General features: G+C 47.9%; 2 protein-coding genes and 2 non-coding genes across 7 annotated transcripts in view; 1 reads left to right on the top strand and 3 right to left on the bottom strand.

The window, feature by feature from the left end:
* HECTD4 (HECT domain E3 ubiquitin protein ligase 4) overlaps positions 1–6,721 on the top strand; it is a 426,162-nt gene extending 419,441 nt beyond the window's left edge. Inside the window, exons 60-64 of the mRNA XM_042441405.1 lie at positions 247–468; positions 861–1,027; positions 1,785–1,980; positions 2,477–2,699; positions 3,670–6,721. Coding sequence (XP_042297339.1) covers positions 247–468; positions 861–1,027; positions 1,785–1,980; positions 2,477–2,699; positions 3,670–3,806 — 945 coding nt within the window. The 3' untranslated portion in view covers positions 3,807–6,721. The remainder of the gene's footprint in view (positions 1–246; positions 469–860; positions 1,028–1,784; positions 1,981–2,476; positions 2,700–3,669) is intronic.
* A 745-nt stretch (positions 6,722–7,466) lies between these two features.
* On the bottom strand, positions 7,467–23,385 carry TRAFD1 (TRAF-type zinc finger domain containing 1). 4 transcript variants are annotated; one of them, XM_042441388.1, is made up of 13 exons: positions 23,266–23,385; positions 18,630–18,717; positions 15,316–15,372; positions 15,036–15,171; positions 14,886–14,939; positions 13,993–14,374; positions 13,029–13,280; positions 12,400–12,467; positions 11,320–11,541; positions 11,045–11,177; positions 9,473–9,767; positions 8,897–8,957; positions 7,467–8,152 (listed from the first exon to the last, which is right to left on the bottom strand). In XM_042441388.1, exons 1-13 carry the CDS (start codon positions 23,300–23,302, stop codon positions 8,108–8,110), a joined length of 1,830 nt encoding a protein of 609 aa, XP_042297322.1. In that variant the 5' UTR covers positions 23,303–23,385; the 3' UTR covers positions 7,467–8,107. The 4 variants fall into 4 exon arrangements, with proteins under 4 accessions (XP_042297322.1, XP_042297323.1, XP_042297320.1 ...); XM_042441389.1 differs by lacking the exon at positions 23,266–23,385 and having other exon boundaries at positions 18,599–18,670; XM_042441386.1 differs by lacking the exons at positions 18,630–18,717; positions 23,266–23,385 and adding an exon at positions 15,578–15,831.
* On the bottom strand, positions 18,109–18,272 carry LOC121916762. Its single transcript, XR_006100914.1, has one exon. It is a non-coding gene; the product is annotated as a U1 spliceosomal RNA (small nuclear RNA).
* On the bottom strand, positions 21,947–22,110 carry LOC121916761. The gene has a single exon (XR_006100913.1). It is a non-coding gene; the product is annotated as a U1 spliceosomal RNA (small nuclear RNA).
* Positions 23,386–23,764: the final 379 nt, after the last annotated feature.

Genomic DNA, 23,764 nt, shown 5'->3' with positions numbered 1-23,764 from the left:
CTGGAGAACAGAAAATGCCTCTGTTTCAAGTGGAAAGCTGCTGCCAGTGGGGCCTCTTACTGTTGCTGGGCATGGGGAGGCAGCATTCACTTTGTTGCAATTGCTGGGGGAAATTATTAAGACTTTTTTGGGCTTCCTGCCTTCAGCACTATTTGGTTGAGAGGCTGCAAGACACAGATTTCACAAGCAGATGTAAATCCTGGTGGAGACTCTGTTTTCCTGACTAACACTGTCCTGCCTCAACAGGGCAAGTACATTTTGACCCCCAGCCCCATCAGTTATGGGGAAGAGCAGCTGCTGCACTTCTTTGGGCAATTACTGGGGATAGCCATCCGGGCGGACGTCCCCTTGCCCCTGGACCTTCTGCCCTCCTTCTGGAAGACCTTAGTAGGAGAACCACTGGATCCAGATGTTGACCTTCAGGAGGCAGATATACTGACCTACAACTATGTCAAGAAATTTGAAAATGTAAGCCTGTCTCCTCTTCCCTGTTTTGCTTTTGGGCACCACAGGATTTGCTGGATGACCCACAGAAAAAGGTCTCTCCTTCTGCTGAGAACTAAAATGGAGAGAACAAGGTGTCTCCTTCCCTCCCTGCATGCCCTACTTTGGTGGTATCCTAGAAATACCAAGGAGGGCAAATGGTAGGACACATTGCAAGTTGAGCATCAGGAGGCCAAGCAACATGGTGATGCTCTGTTGTATAGGGTACGGAAAAATAGTAGCACTAGAAGTTCCAGCTTTTGTCTAAGGGTTTTTTTTCCTTCAGCTTTTTATCCTAAGTCAGTATCAAGTATTAGGCTTCCGTTTGTTAGAGCAGCAGCAGAAATAGGGTTCATTCAACTCTCCTGTTGCCCTAGCTCAATGATGAGACGGAGTTGGAGGCCCTGTGTGCCGAAATCGCTTCCCAGCACTTAGCCATGGAGAGTCCCGACTGCCCCAACAAACCCAGCTGCAAGTTCACCTACCTGACAATGACAGGCGAAGAGGTGGAGCTCTGTGCTAGAGGCAGGCACATCCCAGTGGTGTAAGTAATAGCTGAACTCCTTTGAAACCAAGGGTTTGGATTGGGGGGGAGGGCTCCCACCCTTTTTGCCTTGGGCTCAGGGAGGGTTGTGTGAAACTGAAACAGTGAGGAAACCACAGACTGTGTCCCAAGGCTTTTTCAAATGCCAACTCTTGAAACCTACACCATGTAAACAGAACTGAAAGTAGAAGAGTTGATGGGAACAGTTATATAAAATGGAAAAGCAGCCAAGGGGTCAACATCCTGTTAAGAGACATACACTGGTGTAAGTTGCACTATGAATGCAGAATGATGGGTTGGTAAGTGAGTGGCTTGATTAATTTTAAGTATTTATACCTCACCCTTTGGCCAAAAAGAACCCCACAGCAGTTTACAAATACTTAATTTGGCAGTTCCCTGCCAAGACTTACCATAAGTCAGGATACGCAAGGAAAAAGAAATGGCAGTGGGAGAGAGGGTGGCATGCAACAGTTTTATCCATCTGATAGTGTCACAAGTGGAGTTGGTCAAGAGCAGTGCATTAAAGTACCCAGAGAAGCTTGTAAATACACCTTACCTTTTTGCATTGCGCATTGAGGTTGAACACTTGATTCTCAGCCTTGCGCATTGACCATTCAGCCATATATGTTGCATAACTCGGGTGGTGGATAGTTCTGCTGCGCTGAAGCAATGCAGATCTCAGCCAGGGAGTCACTCTCAGGATGAAGAGGAGGGCTTCTCCAGGTACCTGGATGTCTCTTTCGGTCTTTCCACTCAGGTGGGAAAACAAGGATGTCTATGCAACTGCCATTCGGAACCTGAGGCTACGTGAGCTGCAGACTCCAGAGTGTGTGATGGCTGTGCGGGCCGGCCTGGGCTCCATTATCCCCCTTCAGCTTCTGACCATGTTGACCCCCTTGGAGATGGAGCTGAGGACTTGCGGGCTCCCCTTCATCAATCTGGAGTTCCTCAAGGTACCCTAGAGTTTTCCACCTCTCCCATTGCGGTCCAACAGACCTTGTTCTCCCAGACAGCGACACCAGCAAGAATTCCAGAAAGAAAGGGAATTCCCAGTGATGCCCTGGAAGCAGAGGTGGCCACTCTCTCTACCCTGGACAGTGTTTAGCAATGGACAGTGAGACAGAGTTGGATTGAAAGCCAAGGCCAACTCACAGTAGCTCAGCCAGAAAGAAAAATCTGCTTGACTTTGAGCCCTCAGATGGTATAATAGAGCATGGGTCAGTAACCGTGGCCCTCTTAGATGTTTTTGGATTACATCTCCCATAATTCCTATGCTAAGACTGGCTAGAGTTGTTGGGAGTTGTAGCCATAAAATATCTGGACGACCACAGTTTTCCCCCTGCCCCCCCTCCAAATTTAGGGCATAGTTGCTGGGTTTAAGAAAACTTGTGTCCTTTGTGATGTAACTAGCCTTGTTCTGCATTGTTTTTTCTCTTCTGCCACGGATAGGCCCATACTATGTACCAAGTGGGACTGATGGAGACTGACCAGCATATTGAGTTTTTCTGGGGGGCCTTAGAGATGTTCACGCAGGAGGAGCTCTGCAAGTTCATCAAGTTTGCCTGCAACCAGGAGCGCATCCCCTTCACCTGCCCCTGTAAGGATGGCGGGCCGGACACCGCCCATGTCCCACCGTACCCCATGAAGATTGCACCCCCTGATGGCACAGCAGGTAGAGTGGCTTTGAACTAACGTTTTAGAACTCATTTTAATCTTGAATTTATAATTTGATTGTTTTATGTTGATGTTGGTGGAGGGTTGGATTGTGTAATTTTGATTATGTTCTGCTATGTGTTTTTATTTCTTTTTACTGTAACCCGCCTCAATCCGTAGGGAGAGGCAGGATATAATAATAATAATAATAATAATAATAATAACAACAACAACAACAACAACAACAACTGCAGATAGTAAAGGATTTGGCATAATAGTGGGAACGGAGTGGACTTTTTTCTCATGTTTTCATTCATTGGGAGGGGAGCGATGGGGCTTTGGTGGGCAGGTGGGAGGCTCAGGAGCCACATGTAGCCCATAGACCACCTTCTGGCTACCCTTGTTACAGCTGTAGCACCTCAGCTGAGCTAACAAAAAGCTATCCCAAAAACGATGCTGCAATCAGATATTTTTTTCTGACATTTCTTTGACTTTCAGAGCCGCTAAAACAAATGGCAGTTAAATCCTGCCCTTGAGTTTCAGTGGCTCTTGTGCATTTACATACTATGTTTGTATGCTCCATTCCTGACCAAATCTCACAGCTGACAATTTGAAATAAAGGCTTACAATTCAAGAGAGACCATACAAATGCAAAAGAGGAGGCAGAAATGAAAGTAAGTCCTGTGCCAGCTCTTTTCCAGAATGTCATGTGAAGTTTCTCTTCAGCTGTGCTTACCAGTAGCTATGAGTTATAATGGTTATGTATTACCTCCAGGATCAGACTGTAAGCCTCTCAGTCCTAATATCTAGGGGAAATTGCTATTTGATTTCCAATAACCATGTTGCCTTCTGAAATAAAATGGGAGCGATCCTTGGAAGGCAGAATTAAGAACTATCTCATAAAAGACCCCTAGAGCCACTAAGAAAAACCCTCATCTCTTTTCTACTGGGCAGATTCAGAGTGTCTCCATTGCTTTGCTTCATCACAGGGTCGCCAGACTCCCGCTACATTCGAGTGGAGACCTGCATGTTCATGATCAAACTCCCCCAGTACTCCTCCCTTGACATCATGTTGGAGAAGCTCCGGTATGCCATCCACTACCGCGAGGACCCTCTCAGCGGCTGAGCCGTCATCTCACATGCAAGGCAACGGACACCTTGGGGGCATTCCTTCAGAGCAGCCCCTGCTCAACGGAAGAACCACACTGGATGCCTTGGGGTGACCCTGAGGTGAGATCTGAAGACTTCCTCTTCCCTCCATACCTTTGCTTCTGCAACTGTGGTTGCAGGAAGACTTCCCTGTCATATTTGTGGACTTTTGTGGTGGATGGGTTGTCTTTGCTGCCTTGTTTGTGAAATATTTGTAGGATGAGTTTAGTACACAGACTGATGTTCACAAACCTTGAGATCCTTACATTTCTTTCAAAAGTAGAAGAGTACTAATAGTTGCACAGAAACATAATGACGAGGCTTTCATTTCTGAGTGCAAAAAAAGCAAGGCAGCTTCAACTACTGGCTCAGGCTGTTTTCTGTAACCACTGACACAAAGGGACTCTCACGGGGACAAGTACTGAAAGGTCTTGCTTTCTGTGCAGGGGTTGGGGGGGGGGGGTAACTTCACAGCTTTTCACACATACAGCTTTGATGACAAGAAACTTACCAATTCATGTTTCCCCAGAGCAGAAATCTTAATGCACCCAGGTATGGCAAGTTTCAATCATTCTTACAAATACATGGGGGGTCAGTTGGCCGAAATCAAACAAGTTGGCACCTCAGCCTTCTCCAAACAGCAATGCCAGTAGGAAAGCTGCACCTTTTTTTAGACTCAGAAATGATTGGTCAGAGATTGCTACAAGGTTCGCATCCAGAAAAGAGGGGAGAGAAGATGCCAACTGTCAGCCCTCCAAGAGGATTGGTTTTCTCTTCCTTGGTGGGATCCCCTTGGCCTTTCTCTGGGGCAACCTTCCTTTTCTTCCAGCGGGGGCTTGGGAGGGAGAGGGTCTTCAGGCCACTGGAATGTAAGGAAGCTGCCCAACAGGAGGGCTCTGGGGATTGTGCCTCAGTCTGTTGTGAGATGTCCCCTGTGTCAGAGAGACACATCAAGCACGCACATTTCCCCCCTTGACTAATGAAATGAGTGATTCTATATGCGGGGTTGCCCTTCAACCCCAGACTCTCCGAAGGGCCTCTGTTTGGCTTGGTGCTATCCATGAGTTTAAGTGCCAGCTCTTAGTTCCAAGCTTGTATTTTCTTCCCTGCAAAAACCTCATGCGCATCTTTCCAAGCTGTCATCTAGGGCTGGGGCGGGAGACGAGAGTCAACATTGTTTGGCTTGGCTGTGGCCATGGAAGAGCTGTATTTATTGTACATTACTGTGAATACTAGTATCTGTTTGGGTTGCATGATGTATGGCTGGAGCTTGTGAGGGATGAGTGAGAATGCAAGAAAGATGAGTGTGACTTTTTAGAGTTAGCTGTCAGCGTGTACAAGACCCAACTTCCATTGGTTGAAAAGAAGTAAAACTTGCACCTCTATAGGCGGCACTTTTAACTCCCACGTCATGCCCACTTTCTGGCCAGATGAAAGACTTCTAAAGACAAACCTTGCACGGCGAGTTTACAAGTACCCAAGAGAAACCCGGATAGAAAGAAAGGGGCATTAAAAGACTTTCCCATCGACAGTGGATCTTTTGGTCTGAGCAAAGCTAATAGCCCCCCTTTCCAAGCCTCTGGCTGTTCTCCTTTGGAACGGCCTGGTTTTCTCTGAAGGGGGACTTCTCCTGCTGTCAAATACCTCACAGGCCTTTTGGTTGCCACGTCGCCGGCTGTGAATCCTCAAGGAAGCTGCCGCTGCTGCCGCCGCCATTCCTACTGCTCCCTCCTTGAGGCTGTCGGGTGTCACGAGGACCTTCCCCACCTCAGCCCCAAAGTGTGTGTGCTGTCAAGTGACTTGGTGTATATTTATGCTATTTATTTATGGTTGCATTTAAGAAAAGGAAATTGTTCTCCATGGTGTTTACACCCCACCCAGTGTCAACAAAGCTTCTTTTTTGGGAACATTTTGCATCCAGATCGTACGCCCTTCATCTGCATGGTGGATTCCATTGGGCAGGGCAGGCTGGCCAAGTGGAAGGATGCTGCTAAGTTAAGGCTGGGCACATTGCTGAGAAATGGGCCTGGATTTCCTCCGTGGATGGAGTCACTTCTTTGTTCACTCTAGGAATGCTGCCAGCAGCAAGAGGATCTCTTGCTAGATAGGCTGGGGTTGTGAGTCGTCTTTCTTTTCACTTGAATATTCATTCCGAATGTAAAACTGTCTTTAAAAAACAGCAGAGAACCTGGGCACCGAGGTATTGGAGTCTATGCTTGCGTTGAGCATGTTGGGGGTACTGATAACACTATTCACCTGTTTTAAGTGTTCTTGGTTAGGTGTCAAACATCCAGGCTAAAGGGAATTCTCATGACTTGCGTGTGTGCTCCTTAATACTTGGTTGGAAGCAGAGGAGAGCTACCACTTCCAAGCTGCGATCACCTACAAATTAAAAACTACTTGAGACGAGGAATGGCTGGTTGCCTGCCTGCTCCCCAGCTCACTTGGGGATAAGTTTAATGCACTGTACTTTTTAATTTGTATTTACTTACCGCAAATGTGTATATATTTTGTACAAAAGGGAAAAGTGAGCCAAGGGCTGCCATTCCTCTTGGGCAGGAGGGACTCCCCAGGGTCTCCTGCCCAAGGGAGATCAGCTGCCAAGCTGACAAAAAGTGTGTTTTGTTTGCCATAATTTTGTTAATTTATTCTCCACTGTTCACACCTCAATTCTACCACAAATATCTCTCCCTGGAACAGTTATCCTGCCTCAACTATATAACAAAATGGAAAAAAACCAACAACCTCCCCCCCCCCAAACCCCTTAGCGTCCCTCTGTAAACCCACCATAGTGCTTTGCCCTTGGAAATAACACAGCAAGGTTGGTTGCCACTTGTTTTTAAGACCTCTTTGGCTTTTCTTGTATTTAATAAATGCTTACTTTTGGTGGAAGTGTCCTTAAAACTGCTTTGTTTTTGGTCTAGACAGCTGGGGCAAGAGCAGGCAAGTGACAAGAGTGCTTCACCAAGAACCCATGCCCTTGCTCTGGGTGTGTGGGGCAATGTGCAGTGAGAACTCAGATTTCTACAGCAGGGCTGAGCATCACATGGTGGTTCTTTTTAAAGCTTCAGTGCGATACTGTACTAAAAAATAAAAATTTGGAGAGATCTAAGATCACCTCAGCAAACTATCCCCGTTTCAAGAAATTGCTACAAGCAGTCCACAAGAATAGAGCGAGTGTACTTGGAACCAATAGCAACTGATCAAAAATGATGATGGAAGTGGCCTGTCAGACTTACTGTGATACATTACATTAATTCTGAAATTAGTAATGCACTGCTGTCACCAGACGTACATGATACGCCCGAGTAAAAATTTCCTTGAAGGTCTCCTAGGGGTTTTTAAAGCTACATTAAACTAAACCTGGTCCTGTTTCTGCTATAGCAAGGAAGAACAAATTCAGTATTCTAACAATTGAATTATGGCTACAGAGTTCATATAAAGAGCCTTAAAGAATCAAATGAAGGGATGAGAAACCTCACTGTGCAATGGGGCTCAAACCTGGTCTCCCAGAGTCATAGTTCAGCACTCAAGCTACTAGACCAAGCGGACTCTTCTGGCAGCATTGTGCCTACAGTATGTGTGGGTCTGTGTCAGGGGTTAATAAATACAAAACCTCTCAGCTACGCTGCAAAACTGATTGGCAGATATAAAGTTTATTATGAGAACTTTAAAACAGTGTTCAAAACATAACAATCAGAACGATGAGGAAGAAGATGAAAGGCTTACTTGCTCCATGAAGCCTCTCAGCTTTGAAGGCATTTAACTGGGCACTTCTGGTATTCAAGACCATGTTATTTACACACACAAGCACCACCATGAAATGTGATGGCTTTTCCAAGTGCTTCCCCCTCCCATCTCCTCAGACTAAAGATCAGACTGGATTACAAGAGGACAAGAAAAGAATCCTTATGCCACAGTGGCATACAGCAGTAAGTCTTGTGAAGCAAACAGAGCCATGGCTGTGGTATTAACTCTGCTGCTGGATTGTCAGGCCTTCCTCTGTTGGGTGCAGAGGAGACTACTCCACAGTTGGGTATTCTGAGCAGAAGGCCTAAAAGCATCTCAAATCGGTCTCCTGCCCTGAAACACTGCACATTTGGGAAAGGAGGCGCCAAAGGCTCCTCTTGCCACCACATCTCTGGTTGAAGTGGGGGCACACACACTTCCCACCCCACCTCTAGGTAACATCATTCCCACCAAAGTTGTCCATGGTCTGGTGCTGGGCTGAATGTAGAAAGAGACGGCCATGCACAGCCCTGACGAGTTCCTCTCCTCTTACTCATCATCAGAATAGTTGGATTCAGCTTGCCAGCGTTTTGCCTGTAAAAGAATGGCCAGACATTAATGAAAGGGCATCAGGAGGGAGAGAACAAGGAAGTGTTGGATGAAGGATAGATTCCCAGGGTATTAGCCACTTTTGGGGGGGGGGGGGGGCAAGGATGAAGACTGATTCAGTTAAGACTCTCCTTCAGCAGACCGTGAAAGTACTCCATCTCTTGGGTCTCTCAGACTATCTTCAGCTAAATAAGGCAAGCAACATGCAAGTTACTGTATTTTTTAAAAAATTACTAGTTACATCCAAATGTATGTTAACATACACACCTCATCCTGACAAGGAGAAAGCAAGAGAGGGAGGAGTCTTGTGAGCACAGACACACCCAGATAGAGGCATACAGGAAACCTTTCAACTACCCAAATCCCTATTGCCGTAGTAGTAGAGGGTAAAGAGAATACTTGGCCGAGAACCATTTTCCAATAGGAAGCAACGGTGCCACTCAAGTCTGCCTTAATGGGGTGAACACAGAGCCCTGCTGGCTAAAGAGTGAAGCTCCATATTGACAGGGAACACAGACTGCATTTTTACAGAGTTGGAAAGGAAAGACTGAAAGAGCAAGGCCCTTGCACTGCTTGGAAAACCCCCAGGGTCAAGTCTGATCAGATATAACAAAGAATTCCACTTCTTTTGCCACTGCATTTGTATTTGCTCAGTGTAGGATTTTCTGAAACTCTGCTGAGAAGAGACTTGGGCCTTTGGGGGCAATTTGGAGCACCCAAAATACTTACCTCCGTATTGTTGTAATGGGTCCGCCTAGTGGGACTCCTGCCACTTTCACTTCTCAGGCTACTGGAGGGGGAAAAACAAAGAGATGAACCTTTTGTAAACTTAAACTCATTTCAAGATTAAACAGCTTTTAAAGCAGGCATGGGAATGAGTGGCAGGTGTGCCACAAGGGGCTTCCTGACTCAACTTTTGTGGCCTCTGAAATCCCCTGCCAGTTTTGCAATTAAAAACATAAAATAGCATGCTTTTGGGGCTATTTCTGCCCCATGTCAAAGCAGAAATCCACCCCCACCCCCCAAATACCTGGTTTTCCCTGCAGTTGATCTCAAAATGGCAGCAAGAAGTGACAATAGCACTTCTCATGATTTATGTATACTTAGCTATGTAGCAGAGGCACAAAGAAACACTGTTAAGTGAATTACGAAGATGTGTAACAGGACACTGGTAAGAGGATCCTGTTGACCTACCCCAGGAAGCGAGTGTACTTCTACCCTGGAAGAAGATGAATCTGTAACTAACCAACTGGAACCTGGAGAAAAATGTAAAATACAGGCCTGTGATGGCCAGGCAACACCCACCTGGGTCGAGTTGGAGCAGTATCTGGGAAACTTGGCTTGTAGCTACTGGGAGTGAAGTTGCGGTGAGATCGTCTAGTAGACATGGGGGCAGCTGGAAGGTCACTTGGGTGCCAACTTGATGTTTGCACACCCACTCTGGGCTTTCCTCCCTTTGTTGGCCCAATGTTGTTTTCTCTCCTGTTGTCAGAAGTTGGCTGAATATGTTGGGCAGTCACCAGGTTGCTCTGGGACTGGCTCCCTGGAAGAGACTGCTTCTGTTGCCTGAACTCCTCACGGTGCTGACGTGAGATTTCCCCTTAAGGAAAAAAGTGGGAATCAGGAACCAGAAGGCAAAGAAAGGCAAATAGCTACAGAGCAGACAGAATTTCTCTTCTGAGAAGGCCAAACACCAGACCTTGAAAAAGTGACTTTTTTGGACTACAGCTCCCAGAATCAGCCAGCAAGGAAAAGATTCTAACCCTAAAAAAGTCTTTTTTTCTGAGCTCTAAGTATCATTGGCGGGGTACAGACCGCCGCCAGTAGGTCCACGGGGGAGCCGGAGCCTTCACACGGCCCGACTCCCGCGCGGACCGAAAAAGAAGCTCCAAAATGGAGCTTCTTTTTCCGTCGCGTTTGCGACGTAGTGAGGCGCCAGGGGCGCGCTCAGCGTCCGATACGCAAAGATGGCGCCGGCCATGTAGATGGCGCCGGCCATGTAGAAGGGCCGGCGCCATCTTGTACGGACGGAGTCCGTACTAGGCCCAGGGGCGTCTATAAGAGAAGCCCCTTTTTTAAAATGGGACGTCCGGAGGACGTCCCAAATGGCGGTGCAGAAAGCACCATAGACTACGAGTGATATCTCTTAGTAGCAAATGCAGCGATAAGTCAAACTTACACCTACATATGTCATTTCCCCCCCTGGTCACTGCAGAGCTTAGTATTCCCTTTCATCCATACAATGACCAAAACTCCCCTCAGATTCATTACTGAACTGCTTCAAACCCCCTCCCCAGTTGCTGTTACTGGTGGTGAAGGTGTGGAGGAACTGGGATCAACTGGCTGACACAGAATTATTGCATCATCTGCTGACATTTCCAGAGAACCCCTGTAGCCCTAGGTAGATGGTGTAATCATTTTGTATCTGGCTGCACTAACATAGCCAGAATGTTCTCCAGTTTGTGGCGGCTCTGCACCAACCACAGAATACCAGTCAAGGGAATGCAGTCGCTCCACTGAGTCCCAGGGGTATTCAATGGGCAAGCATAGTATAGTTTCACAGGATCTCAACTGAACAGACTGAACTGAGTGCTCAGCATGAAATGGACATTAAACTTAACAGCCAGCCCCAGAATGGGAATGACAAGAGTCACTATCCAGCCATTGTGGGCTTCAGTCATAAGTTGAATGGTGCGCCTTTGAAGATCAGTTGGTCCAAACTCCTGCTTCATGCAGTACCTACCACTTTGGACCAGGAGGCAAATACTGTACCCAAAATCTCCAAAATCATCCTGCTTTAAGCATTACATTCTTCTCTACCTTTCACAGTTCTCGGGCTGAGAACTTGTTTGTCTCTTGGAGAGCCAATGGCAATACCTTGGTGTTGGATGCGTGTTCGAGGCAGATCCAGTATCTCTGTTTTCTCCACGTTATTCATGGCTGGAGTCCTTTGCTGCATTGGCGTCCTTCCCGCCGAGGAGGCTGTGTCAGGGCGCAAATCACACTGATCCTGAGTTGAGAGAAAAAGAATTTTAAGCATTTAGAGGACTCTCCCAGGTGCAGAGTTCAAGGGAGAAGGGACAGATGTCCTGCACACCCTTGACACAAGGTCAGCCAGCAAAGCTCCAAGTGAACTCTACCACTCTTCTTACCTGGTGGTGGAAGAGGATATCTTCTTCGAGCTGAATGCCACAGAATTCGCAAGGCAGCATGAGGCTGCTGTAGGTGTCATGCTGGAACGGAGGCATTTCTCTATTGCCTGTGGTCTGGTTGCTCTGCAGCTGTTCCCACAGGCCTCGAAGGCGCTCCGACTGCGGCGAGGAAGAGCTTCTCTTGCTGAAGGCGGCCAAAGCGCTGGTGGGGTCGCATCCCGTCTGCAGAGAAAGGGCCCATTAATTCCTTCTCCCTAAGACCCAGTCAGCCAGCAAGAAGCCCTTCTGCTATAGCCATCAACACCAATGTGGAGAGAAAATCTGAGGGGCTTCTCATCCACAGAAGTCTCCCCGCTTTCTATATCTCAACACTAGCAAACACAGAGCTGCATTTTAAGCAGAGATATGAGATCCTTGTTTGTTTAGAACAAGGCTGGGCAAAGTGGGTCCCCTCCCCAGATGATGTTGGGATTGCAACTCCCATTTGCCCCAGGCATCACAGCCAATGATGAATGCTGAGAGCTACAGTTTAACAATATCTGGAGGGTCACACTTTGCCCAGCTCCGGTTTAGAAAAAGGTGGTACCTGCTTTCTCTTTCTGTGCTTAAAAGCTCAGGACAACAAACTAGGAGCCATAACAAAAATGTTCTGGTGTATTATTCTATTGGAAATTGAATTACCTACCTAGTATCTTGAAGGCTCCAGATTCCATGTAAACTTGGAAGCTAAGCCAAGTCAAATCTGGTTACTGCTTGGATGGAGAACTGCCAAGAAATACCAGGGGCTGTAGGCTTTTATATTCAGAAGAAGGCAAAAATGAACCACTTCTCGGTATGCCTTACCTAAGAAATTCCTATGGAATTCACGGGATTGCAATATGTTGAGCGGTGACTTGAAGACACACACACGTAACACCTGAGGGCTGGCTCTCCACCAGACACATGCACATTTACTACAGAAGCCTTGCTTTCAGCACACTTCAACTATATAGTGCGAAAAGAGGGCTACAGGCATTCTCTGTCCTCAGCTCTATCAGTTCTCCCTTCTAGCAGCATTGGAAGAATACATGGTAATAAAACCTGATGAAGGATGAGGTCTTCCTCTGGGTACAGCTCCTCACAGAATTCACAAGACAGGAGGATCACAGCTGCAAGGCAAAGAGACAGAACATGACACCCCTCACCACAGCGCCCATTGAGCCACTGGCAACATCGCTTCAGAATTCCAAGCAATCAAGCAGGGTTCCCATTTTTTCCAAGCTGAAAACAAACATTTTAAAAGAGTTTTTGACCCTGCTTCTCAGGCGAAAAGGCTCCAACACAAGACAAGCCTTGCCTCCAGGCTTACAATCTAAATAGTATCACACAAAAGACTGGAAAGGGAAGCGCGGAAAAGCGAACTCTGACTTGAAAGTTTAAAGCCAATGGAGGAAATTTAGACTAGCACCCAAGTTCCTTGAGACTCCCCTCTTGAACACCCATAGGGAAAACTTGCCTATCCACTCTGTTGCACCAACACACAGCCTTTGAATCCTGTGTGGATTTTCTCAAGTCCAGCAGAGCTTATGCTACCCTCACAAAAGGCAAATTCATTGTTAACATCCTTGGAACAGTTCAGTCAACAATATACATGCACGTTCCATGACACCACAGCAAGCTACCCAATAGCCAGGAGTCTCCAAGATGACGAGTACCAAATAGCCACTTACTATTGGACCTCTTTGGAGCATTATGCACCAGTGCATCCTGAGAGAAGATACTGGACTCATCTGTTTCAAGCGAGTTCTCCACTGAGCTATCCTTGCTGGGACAGATATTCCGCAAGAGATCACTCTGGATCGCAGCGGCACTGTGTTCATGAGAGACATTTTCTTGCTGCAAGCTCAAAGCCAACAGGTAATCCAAGTCACAATCCTGCTCTCCCCTAAAGGCCAAAGGGGTTGTCATCTTTTCCAGGTGAGCTTCACGAGACAAAACATAAAGGAACATTAGGGACAAATGTAATAGGACTCTCATCTTTAGCATCAGCCTAACCATTTACAGTACTTGGAGAAACAGCAGCAACACAAACTAGGAGTGAAGACATGATTTTGAAAACTTACGTAAAACATTCCCTCAAACTTGTTTTGGGCTGAAAAAAAGGAGGAGCTCCCCTCTGGGATATTTGTGGGAAATGCCAAAGATCACTTTCAAGGCACCAGGATGGTGTGCAAAAGGTCCCAGGTTATTTGCAGCACCTCATCATCCAACGTATATGGTGGTGTTATGTACCTTCCAGTCATTCCAACTTACAGCAACCCTAAGGCAACCTTAGCATGGGGTTTTCTTGGGCAGATTTATTCAAATGATGTTTGCCACCATGGTGTTCCTCTGAGGCTGAGAGAGAGAGACTTGTCCAGTCCTAGTCCAGCACTGAAATCACTACACCACACTGGCTCAAGGTATGTACTGGTCTCCTAACAAGGCTAGTACACAGATACTTCTACCTCCAGTGATGATGGGCCTGAATAGTCCTTTGTCAGACACTCTCTCAAGAACATCTCCCAATGCCCTTAACCATGGTTAAGGTTAACATTAGTATCCACTTTAACCATGTTTAACAGCAACCAGAGCTTCTGTCCCTGATCATTGTCCTAAAAAGTCTCCATCTCCTAGTTTGCGAGATGATGTTACCTTGATTCTCATCCACCTGAGCTGGACCACTGTTCCTCCTGCCAAACTCCCTGGGCAGCTGGTCACGCAAGAGAGCGTTATATAGCCTGCTCGTCCTCGGCAGGGATCTGGCAGCATCATCCGGAGGGGGGATGTTTCGGATAGTCTGAATATTCTGAAAAACTGCCTCCGAGGGCCTGGTCTGGCCAACTCCCGCTGCCTTCGTCTTCTTGCCACAGTCTGTGGGGTGCTCCTTCAGGTCTCTCAGCATGACATTTTGGTTGCATCTGCTACAGCGTTCGGTCCGAGTGCCACAGTAGTCCTCGTGCTCCTGAAGTTTGCTGAAGGCCAGCTCGATGTCACAGTGCTGGCAGGCTACAGGCCGCAAGGGACATTCGGAAGCCTAGGACAAGAGAGGCAAGCCAAGCACTCTATTTGTCAACTGAGCAGCCTCAAGAAGCCCTTCTGTGGGCTCTTTCCGACTCCTTGCCCCTGAGGGAAGCACCTGGAGTCTCCGCTGAAGTCGGGAGCCCAACCCGGGCCTCCTGGGATGCCAGCCCAGCCCTCTGGGTTGGCAACAATGGCCGCACCTTTTCCTTCCTGATAGCAGGGGCTGGTGCTTTCTCCGCTCGCTTCAGAATGACTCAGGCCCTGGAGCTGAGGGTACTTCCTGGGTGCCTGGGCAGAGGAGTTGGCCAGGCATCCACAGTTGAGAAATAACCCAGTTTGGCACCGCTTTGAAGCCTCCTGGCTCAAGGCGATGGGATTCTGGGAGTTGGAGTTTGTTGTGGGCCCGGAGCAGACTTCCGGGCCCACAACCAACCTCCAACTACCAGGAATCCATCGCCTTGAGCAGGAGGCTTCAAAGCGGTGCCAAACCAGGTTCTCTCTGCAGTGTTTCTTCTTTTACTCACCTCGTGCTCTTGCAAAAGGCCTCTGTCCATCTCCCTGCCGCACTTGCAGACCACCTAGGACCAAAGGCAGCGGGAAAAGAGGCGGTGGGTGCTCCGTCCCGGCTGGCAGGCGAAGCCGAGAGGAAGCACCAGGGGCCCCCTTGCTCTCACCTGGGTGTGCTCCTGCTCCTGGTGACGCCTCAGCTCCACTTTGGGGAAGGCCTCCTTGCAGACGGGGCAGACCCCAATGTTCCTCCGGCAGTGGATCTCGTGGATGACGAAGTTGGCCGCGGGGATCTCCTTTTGGCTGGAAGAGAGGGACGGGGCCCTTGGCAAGCCTTCCAAGAGCGCAAGGAGCCATGCTCCTTGGGCCTCTCCCTCCCTCCTCCCAAGCCTTCATCAGGAGAAGGCAGAGCGCCCCCGAGCCAAGCCCTGCCTTCGGGTTGCTTACCAGTTGCCGCAGAGCTGGGTTTCGTAGTCGCTTCCTGCCAGGGCCGCCATGGCTGCTCTGCGGTCGGAGAGAGAGAAAGAGAGGGAGGCAACGAGGCCCTTTCGCTTTCGTTTTCGCTTTCCCAGGGCGCTGCCGCCTCCTCAGGGTTAACCCCGAGCCAGAAGCCTTGCAGGCCTGCCTTGGCCCAGGAGGAGGAGGAGCGGGAAGGCCTGGCTGGCTTCTCCCCGGGCGCCGGGGCCCTCGATTTGCCTGCCTGCCTTACCTGCTCCGGAGCGGAGGAGAACCTCGGGCCCCAGTCGCCCAGTAGCGACTAGGGATTAGGGAAGTGAAAGAGACGTTGCTTAGCCCCACCCCCTTCGCCAACGATACCGTTGGCTCCCCGGCGCCCGGCTCCCATTGGCCCTTCGCCCCGGCACGCCTCCCCATTGGCCCGCCGCGAAAGGCCCCGCCCAGGCTTCGAGCCTCCCGCCAGCGCCCTTCAGTCCTCCCCTCGGCGAGCATGCGCTCTGGGGTCTGGCTCAGCGCGGGGGATTCTGGGAAGTGGAGTTGGCCTCTCTCTCGGCTGGGCCCTTCCTTCCCAGCTGCCTCCCAAAGAACCTCAGGCCTTCCCATTGAGAGTGACTGGACTCCTCTCGATGGAGGAGTGTGTTTGAGATCGCAGTTCAGAGCTGCCTTAGCCCCCGAGCCAAGCCTTTGAAACAAGGCAGCCTCCAGGAGCTCCTCTGTGGTTTCTCCTGGGGGGGGAGGGGGGTGGCAAGTGCTGCCATGGCCAAGAGCTTGAGCCAAACAGTGGCCCCTGGCTCTCCTCCTCTGTTGGCTTCTCTCCTCGGCCTCTTTCTCTTGTGGGCTGCACTCTGGAAAGGCCTGGGAGCAGAGCCAAGAGGAGCCCAGCAGCCGCAAAGAAGGCTTCGGTCCGGCTGCAGCTGGAAGACCGACAGTGGCAGCTCCTTCTCTTCAGCTCCATGATCAGATCCCAGACCCCTTGCAGAAATCCTCTGGCTTGAGACCGCTTGGACTGCCCAGGCTCAGTGCTAGGGAATCCTGGGAACCGGAGTTTGTTGTGGCCCCAGAGAAGGCTAAATGGCTCACAAACCTGGTTCCCAGAATTCCCTTGCACTGAGCCAAGGCAGCCCAAGCGGTCTCAAGTGGGATTCTTTCTGCCATGTGCTTTGCACCTCAGTTGCAGAAGAGACCTTTTCTCTCTCATCTTTATCTCATCAGCCACTTCCATCTGCTTGGGGAGACAAGTCATTATCATCATCATCATCTCTGCCTTGTGGGCTTCCTGGGGATATCTGGTGGATCATGGTGAGTGCAGTGCTTTGGAAGGTGGTTTTTTGAACTGCAACTGGCCGTATCCCAGTCGGCATGCCCTCCAAGATCACTGGAGTTGGTGGCCCTGCTTCAGTCTCATCCAGATGGGTCTTCTGACGCTCTTTTGGCCAGGAGACAAAGAGGAATCTGAAACAAAGCTCTCAAACAGAATACAAAATGGAGGCTGGAGGCAGCTCAAGCAAGTCAAGTAACCACAGCGACAGAAATCTGACAAGACACAGGGACACCAATGTCCCAAGGCTTTTCCCTCTCATTTTGGGAAAGTTACAAGAATCTGTCCCTTTGTAATCCGGTCACGGTGGCAGCAAGGAAAGCTTGCCTAGCCTGTCTGATGTGGGTGCTGTTGTTCATTTCACGTCCTTAGGAGGACAGTCCGCAGGCCAAGAGCCCAGTGTTATCCAAAGGTAATTTTGGGGGCTGGGTGAGGGAGTCAACGATATTTGATTAAATTCCTATTCTCCACCTATTTTATGACTTTTATTCCAACAGATTTAGTCCCCATTCTTTAGGATTTATGGCGATATAACCAGATGCTGTGCAAGTCTTTCTTCTTTCTGCGCAACAGTTCTCCATCTTGGACTTGTCCCTCTCACCTCACTCCACTTGAGACAGCCATGGTCAAGTCACCTGGATTCTCTTATATCATTGCACAGAATCAAGGGACCGATTTCCAGTTCCAGGGAAGTTGCATTCCTCACTTCATTCATTTAATGGCCCCTTAAGTCACAGCCTGAAACCACTGCTTTAGCTGAAACAGTGGAGTCCAGAGAGGCCTCAAAGAAGACCTCTAAGGCTTTTTTTTTTAAATATCACTTGGAATTATTCCTAGAAATGGGCCGCCAGCCAGCATCACTGTTAAAGCCCTGCAGAGATATGCCGCAGACACCTGCGCTGGTTGTTAAGCCAGCAGCTCCATTTTGTATTAACTGAAGTTCTGGGGACGTTTTTATAGCCACACACAACTAGTCTGTGGTTTATTTATAGCCCTCTCTTTTGCTCATAAGGCAGTCAGAGGGCTTTCACAACTTAAGAAAGATAAAATAGACTTGAGGGCCACTAACAACAAATATTACATTCACCCCCCTCCCACAATAATGCCACGTATAAGCTAAAAGAAAACAGCAATCTAAGATTTAGCACCCACACCAAAAAAACATTAGCAGCAAAACTTTAGATACTAAAATCCTGTTACACAAAGAATAGTTTTCAAAAACACAAAGGCTGGCGAAAGAGCTACATTTCTGAGAAAACCGAAACAAGAGGATCTACCCATTGTCCAGGAAAGATTTGAATCGGCATTTTTCAGCTGCAGGAGGCTCACATGGAGCTTTGTGACAGGGCCAGGGGTTTTAAAAAGCTGTCCCAAAAAGTCCATGAAAATAAGGGAAAGCAAATATGGGTACCTTCTAAGGAGGAGGCGCCAAAAATGAGCCCCAAGTCTTTTCTGTCTTGAACCCAGAGGGGAAAGCGCGAACGCAGTCCCCCACTACTACAAATTATGCAGTCAAGTTTCCTGCATTTGGGGAAGTCGCAGGGGTCAGCACACCCGGAGTGCAATGGATGAGCCTCACCCTGGGAAAACCACCTTCGTGATCATGGTGTCTCCCCTGCCAGGTAAGTATGAGTTGGGGCTGCCCAGCCAGCCCCTGGCCCTTCAATGGCCCTGCCTTCCAGCACATGGTGACCCCACTGGAACACTGCCAGGAACCTCACGGTGCCACAGCACCAATGCCCCCAGGTTCACACTTTGGTCCATTAGCATCTGGGGTGCCCTGCAAGCCCCCACTTGCACCCTGTTGTTGTTCCCACAATGCTCTGGGGTCTGGCCATAAGCCTCTGCTTAACTAGGCTTCCTATTGGAGCTGGCAGAAAGCAGGGAGGAGTTTGGGTACTTCTTTCTACTCACAAAAGCCCTCTGCTCTAAACCAGAATTGGATGCACCACTCACAGCAACATTGTCCATCTGCAGATTCCTCTACCTTTTCGTAAAAACAAAATAGCGCCACTTGGGGATTTCATCTCGCTTCCTCCCATTCTCTGGTGGAACCTTCAGTACAGAAATTGTATCTGTAGGGGAAAGAAACAGGAACAGCCTCATCCAGGGAGCCGTTGTCAGTGCCTAAGCATCCATCACAATAGTTTTGAGCAAAACCTTTAATAATTAGCGAAAAATCATGTATAAAGCCTGAACGTACTGCCAATGATTCACTGTTGAATAATCTAAAGTAGTTATCCCTCCCCCTAATTTCTGTATTGGCTGTGCACACAACCACAACACTCTCTTGAATTTTGTTTAGCCACAGGGGAACATTCTCACAACCATAAAATCAAGGAAGATAAGAATGATCTGTGCCAGGCTGTTGTGTGCCTTCAAGTTGTTCCAACTCATGGCAACCCTAATAGGAACCTGTCATGAGGTTTTCTTGGCAAGGTTTGTTCAGAGGGCTTTCCCTTTGCCTCCCTCTGAGGCTGAGAGTGTGATTTGCCCAAGGCCACTCAGTGGATTTCCATGGCTGTGTGGGGATTCAAACTCTTTCCTCAGGGTCCTGGTCTGACACTCAAATTACTACACTACATTGGCTCTTGAAGCTGTCCAAGTCTATTCTGGACTGTTTTACCTTATTTCCAAATGGGTGTTACGTTAAAGCTGATTTGTACCAAGTTAACTCAAAAGATGTCTACGTCATGAATTTCTCAACGGAGTCTACTAAGTCTAGATGTTTTCCTGCCAATACCATCATCCAGATCCTGTCAAAGCTCCCTCTCCAGGTAAGTCTGTCAGGGATTGTCCATTGTGGTGCAGTCTGGAGCCTTGCTGCCAGAAGGGCCCTGGGGAAGTGACAATAAGATAAGATGATCTCTTTGGTGTATTCTTTGGTTTGTTGTATCTTGGGATCAGCTCTGTTACACAATTCCAAAAACAATCCACACGAGGGCAGCATAACTCCATGTGTAGAATGGCTCCTCTCTCCAGCACAGCAGAGATTTTAGTCCCAAGAAGTTTCAGGATTGCAAGGCCCCCTGTATGCTCTTTTGAAGCATGCAGTCTCAGCACTAAGATGGATCTGTATAGTAGGGGTCTCTATGCTGCAATACAGATTTTCTCGATCTTCCTTCCAGGCAACTCTTTCATGTTGTATTTCTACCTGCCATTTATATAACCTGGAAATCACAAGGTTTGTATCCTCTGTCTTCCATATACAGCTCCCCTTGAACAATTTCCTTGGAGTACCTTCTTATCTAACAAGCCAAACTATGTACATCAGCATGCAAAGGGATCTTGTGGCCCTTTGAGACTAACTGTGCAAAAGGCATGGTACCATAAGTTTCGTAAATCCTGGCAAATCATAGAATCATAGAGTTGGAAGAGACCGCAAGGGCCATCCAGTCCAACCCCCTGCCATGCAGGAAATCCAAATCAAAGCATCCCTGACAGGTGGCCATCCAGCCTCTGTTTAAAGACCTCTAAGGAGGGAGATTCAATATTTGCCTCCCCTCCAAAATATACTTCCCTATCCTCTCCTCTTACTATTGTTCATCATTCAGCCAGTATTCTTTGCCTGACAAACTCAGAAACCAGAATAGTTCACAATAAAGGTAACCGAATTGAAAACAATAAAACAATTCCCTATCTGATATAGCTACAACTGTTTAATCCGCTAAGGGGTACTTTCTATCCTTTAATTTTCCAACTCAGCTCAGTGTTGCATTTCTCTCTAGATAGATAGTTATGATTGAAAAAGTAAACCACGTGGAATTTGTACTGTGCATCATTCACTTCTCTACTGTATTGGAAAGGTCATCTTCCATTTTGGAGAGGTATTCATATGGAAGCGTCAGTATCCAGCAATGAAAGAGTGCCTTTTCCATTGCCTTTTTTCACAAGTATGCCCAGGAGCTCACATATTTCTTCTGCCTGAGTTGGGGTGGATACTGTGTAGGTTTTTTCTCCTTTGATACTATTACGTAGTTTGAATGAGAATCCCAATTCCCAGTAAATGCTAACTATTCCTTGTAAAGGCATAAGGATCACTGCGTCTATCCCGAAGCACTGCAATTCGTGCGGCTCTATGTCTGAAATGTTTGATAGCATTACAGAGCTTTCCAAAGTAGCATTTTCTTTGGATATTTATGTAAAAGTGCCATAACATCTCTCAGTGCTTGTGGGTTCTGGGGCCAACAACCTAAATACACATGGCCACTTTTAAAATCCCCCTTGTTAGATTAAGGCAAGATGTTGGCATCCAAGTGGCCAAGAGCTCTGTTAAATTTTCTCATTCTCCAGGATTCTCCTCCTCCAAATTTCAAATTATTCCAACATGCCTGCTTTTCCGTATCTTCCAGTATATTAGCAAAGGCATCTAAAAAGGTTCAAAGGTCCTTGATTTTGCCCTGCTACAAGATCCCTGTGCATACTGATATTCCAGACTAACACGGCTATGTCTCCAAATCCTTTCTTTTCACGTGTCACACTTACATCTAATGCCTCTGAAACAGATTCCTCCAGCCTCGCCAGTGCCTTTAGTTTGTGATTTTCTCGAAACCCCTGCAAGAGATCTTTAAAATTCTCTCCTTGATGAGGTTCTGCACCAATTCTCCCCTGCCCCCAACCCTACCCTTATCTCCATAAGCTTTTTAGGAGACATATTGCTGTTCTGTGAGACAGCACAGCTGGCAGTCTGCTCCCTTGCTCCCATATTCTCTCCAGCAGAAGAACGCTCTGAGATCACTGGGGGGATAAGGATCTGTTTCATTCCCCATTACTGGTGTGCACTTTATATTTGTAGCCTTGCCAAAAATGAGATCAAAAGTAGCTCTAAAAGCAGGGTTTTCAGCCTGAAGGGAGAGGGAAAACAGGACAGTGGCAGCACCTTCTAAGGCCTGTTACAGACTGCCAAAATAAAGCTGCTTCGGGTCTCTTTGGAGGTATGCTGTTTAAATGATGCATGCATCCTAAGAATCCGGAAGCTGCACCATAGTTGCTCTCCAGTGCTTAGGAATGGAGTGTAGCTTTGTTGCGACCTCCGGACTATTAGGACCCATGCATCATTTAAATAGCATACCTCCAAAGAGACCCGAAGCAGCTTTATTTTGGCAGTCTGTAACAGGCCATAGACTTCATTCCTTTTCCGCCCTTTCTCCCTTCCTCCAGCTACCAGGGCTATTTCTCTGAAAGCTACTACAGAGTTTTCAAGGAACTCTCAGAATCTGTAGCCATATTCTGCTGCCAAGCCACACCTCTGAGGAGGCGCCAAAAATGAGCCCCAAGTCTTTTCTGTCTTGAACCCAGAGTGATCAGGGGAAAGCGCGAACGCAGTCCCCCACTACCACAAATTATGCAGTCGAGTTTCCCGCATTTGGGGAAATCGCAGGGGTCAGCACACCCGGAGTGCAATGGATGAGCCTCACCCTGGGAAAACCACCTTCATGATCATGGTGTCTCCCCTGCCAGGTAAGTATGAGTTGGGGCTGCCCAGCCAGCCCCTGGCCCTTCAATGGCCCTGCCTTCCAGCACATGGTGACCATTGCTTAGTGGTGCTATTCTTCAAAAACAGGCATAACTGGAACTTAGCCTGATGCCAGACTTGGTTGGCAGGGTGCTGGAGAGAGAGGATTCGAAGCCCCCCTCATGCTCCGCTCCTTACCACAATGCCCTGCTGCAGGGAAATCTGCATATGTGTCCCCACCCAGAGCTTGACGTAGGCATACACTCCAGTCAGCTTGCTGTCTGCTAGGCAGCCAGGGCAAGAAACCATTTGATTTTCCTCTGTTCTTGTGCTCCTCTCCTGGAAAATATTGGTTTTTGTCTCCTGCATTCATGCCTTTGGGGAGTGCATTCATAGCAACGTGCCTCCACGTCTGAAGACTGCTTCACACATTATTTGGGGTGAAGAATTTCATGATATGTAGGCATGTCATCTGGAACAGCTGCCATTCTGTCAGTATCCTACACTGAACCCCTCTGCCCATTTCTTTGCCATTATGCGTAGGGGGTCATGGAGCAACCCTCCATTTGCTCTTTTATGTAACTGTAGCTCCCATCGCTCCTCACCACTATCTAGCCAAAGCACATGCACACTGCTGCCCATGCACAATTCAATAACCCCCAAAATTTAGTTGGAATGTTTGTTGAATGGTTCTTCAGTTTCAGTTTCAAGTTTTTAACTTTATGTAATCAATTTTCTGTCATATTAGGAGAATGACAGGATATAAACAAATACATTAATATAAAACAAGTCCTTGTGGAATGGTGTCCTTTCAACTGCAGGCTTGACCTCAGGATCCAATTACCTTTCCCTGACTCAGGTCCAAAACACACTGCAGAAATAATCCAGTTTCAGACCGCTTTAACTGTTCTGGCTCAGTGTTTGGGAATTCTGGGAGCTGTAGCTTTGTGACACATTGAGCCTTCTCTGTCAGAGCGAGCTCTGGTGCCACAGTAAACTACAGTTACCAGGATTCCCTAGCACTGAGCCAAGGCAGTTCAAGTGGTCTCAAACTGGACTGTTTCTGCAGTGTGTTTTGGGAGTCACCATTTTAGAAATTGCTGTAACAAAAGGGCATGAGTTCCTAGGGCATTTCATTGCAGTCCATGTTGAAGGAAGACTGTCTCACCTGTCTCTTGCAGGTTGATGCATGCAAAGGGCTTCATGGAGATGCACCCATAGGAGGAAGAGGAGGAGGCAGAGATGAAGTATCTGAACTCCTATACGTATACATTGCATCCTGAAAAATGCAGACGGAAGCTTGGATTAGCCTACGTTTGCCCCCCCGAACTGGTGTCAAGTTTTAAGGTGGAATTAGAACCTTGCAATTTAACAAAACCCAAATTACTTTAAGTAAACTGGGGTCAACGAAACCTTGCTTGAGAACAATATAGTTCTATTGGATCTGTACAAGTTTGTGACTCATTACAGCAAATGAGATAGTTTGAAGAACATCACAACAAAGCATGGTTTCTTATCACACGCGCAACCAAGAACACTGGGCTCATGCGCTCCACATTTTTCTCTTTTAACACTGCCAGGGGATCCGAAGCTTTGGTATCTCTCCTGAGCTCTCTTTTGGTGTTGGCTGAAGCCAGTTCTATATTGCCTCCAGCCTCTGAGGCAGC

Source organism: Sceloporus undulatus, chromosome 10 (genome assembly GCF_019175285.1).
Source record: "Sceloporus undulatus isolate JIND9_A2432 ecotype Alabama chromosome 10, SceUnd_v1.1, whole genome shotgun sequence".
Classification (NCBI taxonomy): Eukaryota; Metazoa; Chordata; class Lepidosauria; order Squamata; family Phrynosomatidae; genus Sceloporus; species Sceloporus undulatus.
This window is presented reverse-complemented; position numbering and strand designations above follow the sequence as displayed.

Excerpts from the sequence above, each read along its gene's own strand:
- TRAFD1 (XM_042441386.1), bottom strand. The coding sequence starts at position 15,816 with ATGCTCGCCGAGGGGAGGACTGAAGGGCGCTGGCGGGAGGCTCGAAGC. Across the intron at positions 15,373-15,577 it reads TCTCCTCCGCTCCGGAGCAG|AGCAGCCATGGCGGCCCTGG; the intron begins GTAAGGCAGGCA and ends CTCCGACCGCAG. Across the intron at positions 8,153-8,896 it reads CCCATTACAACAATACGGAG|GCAAAACGCTGGCAAGCTGA; the intron begins GTAAGTATTTTG and ends ATTCTTTTACAG.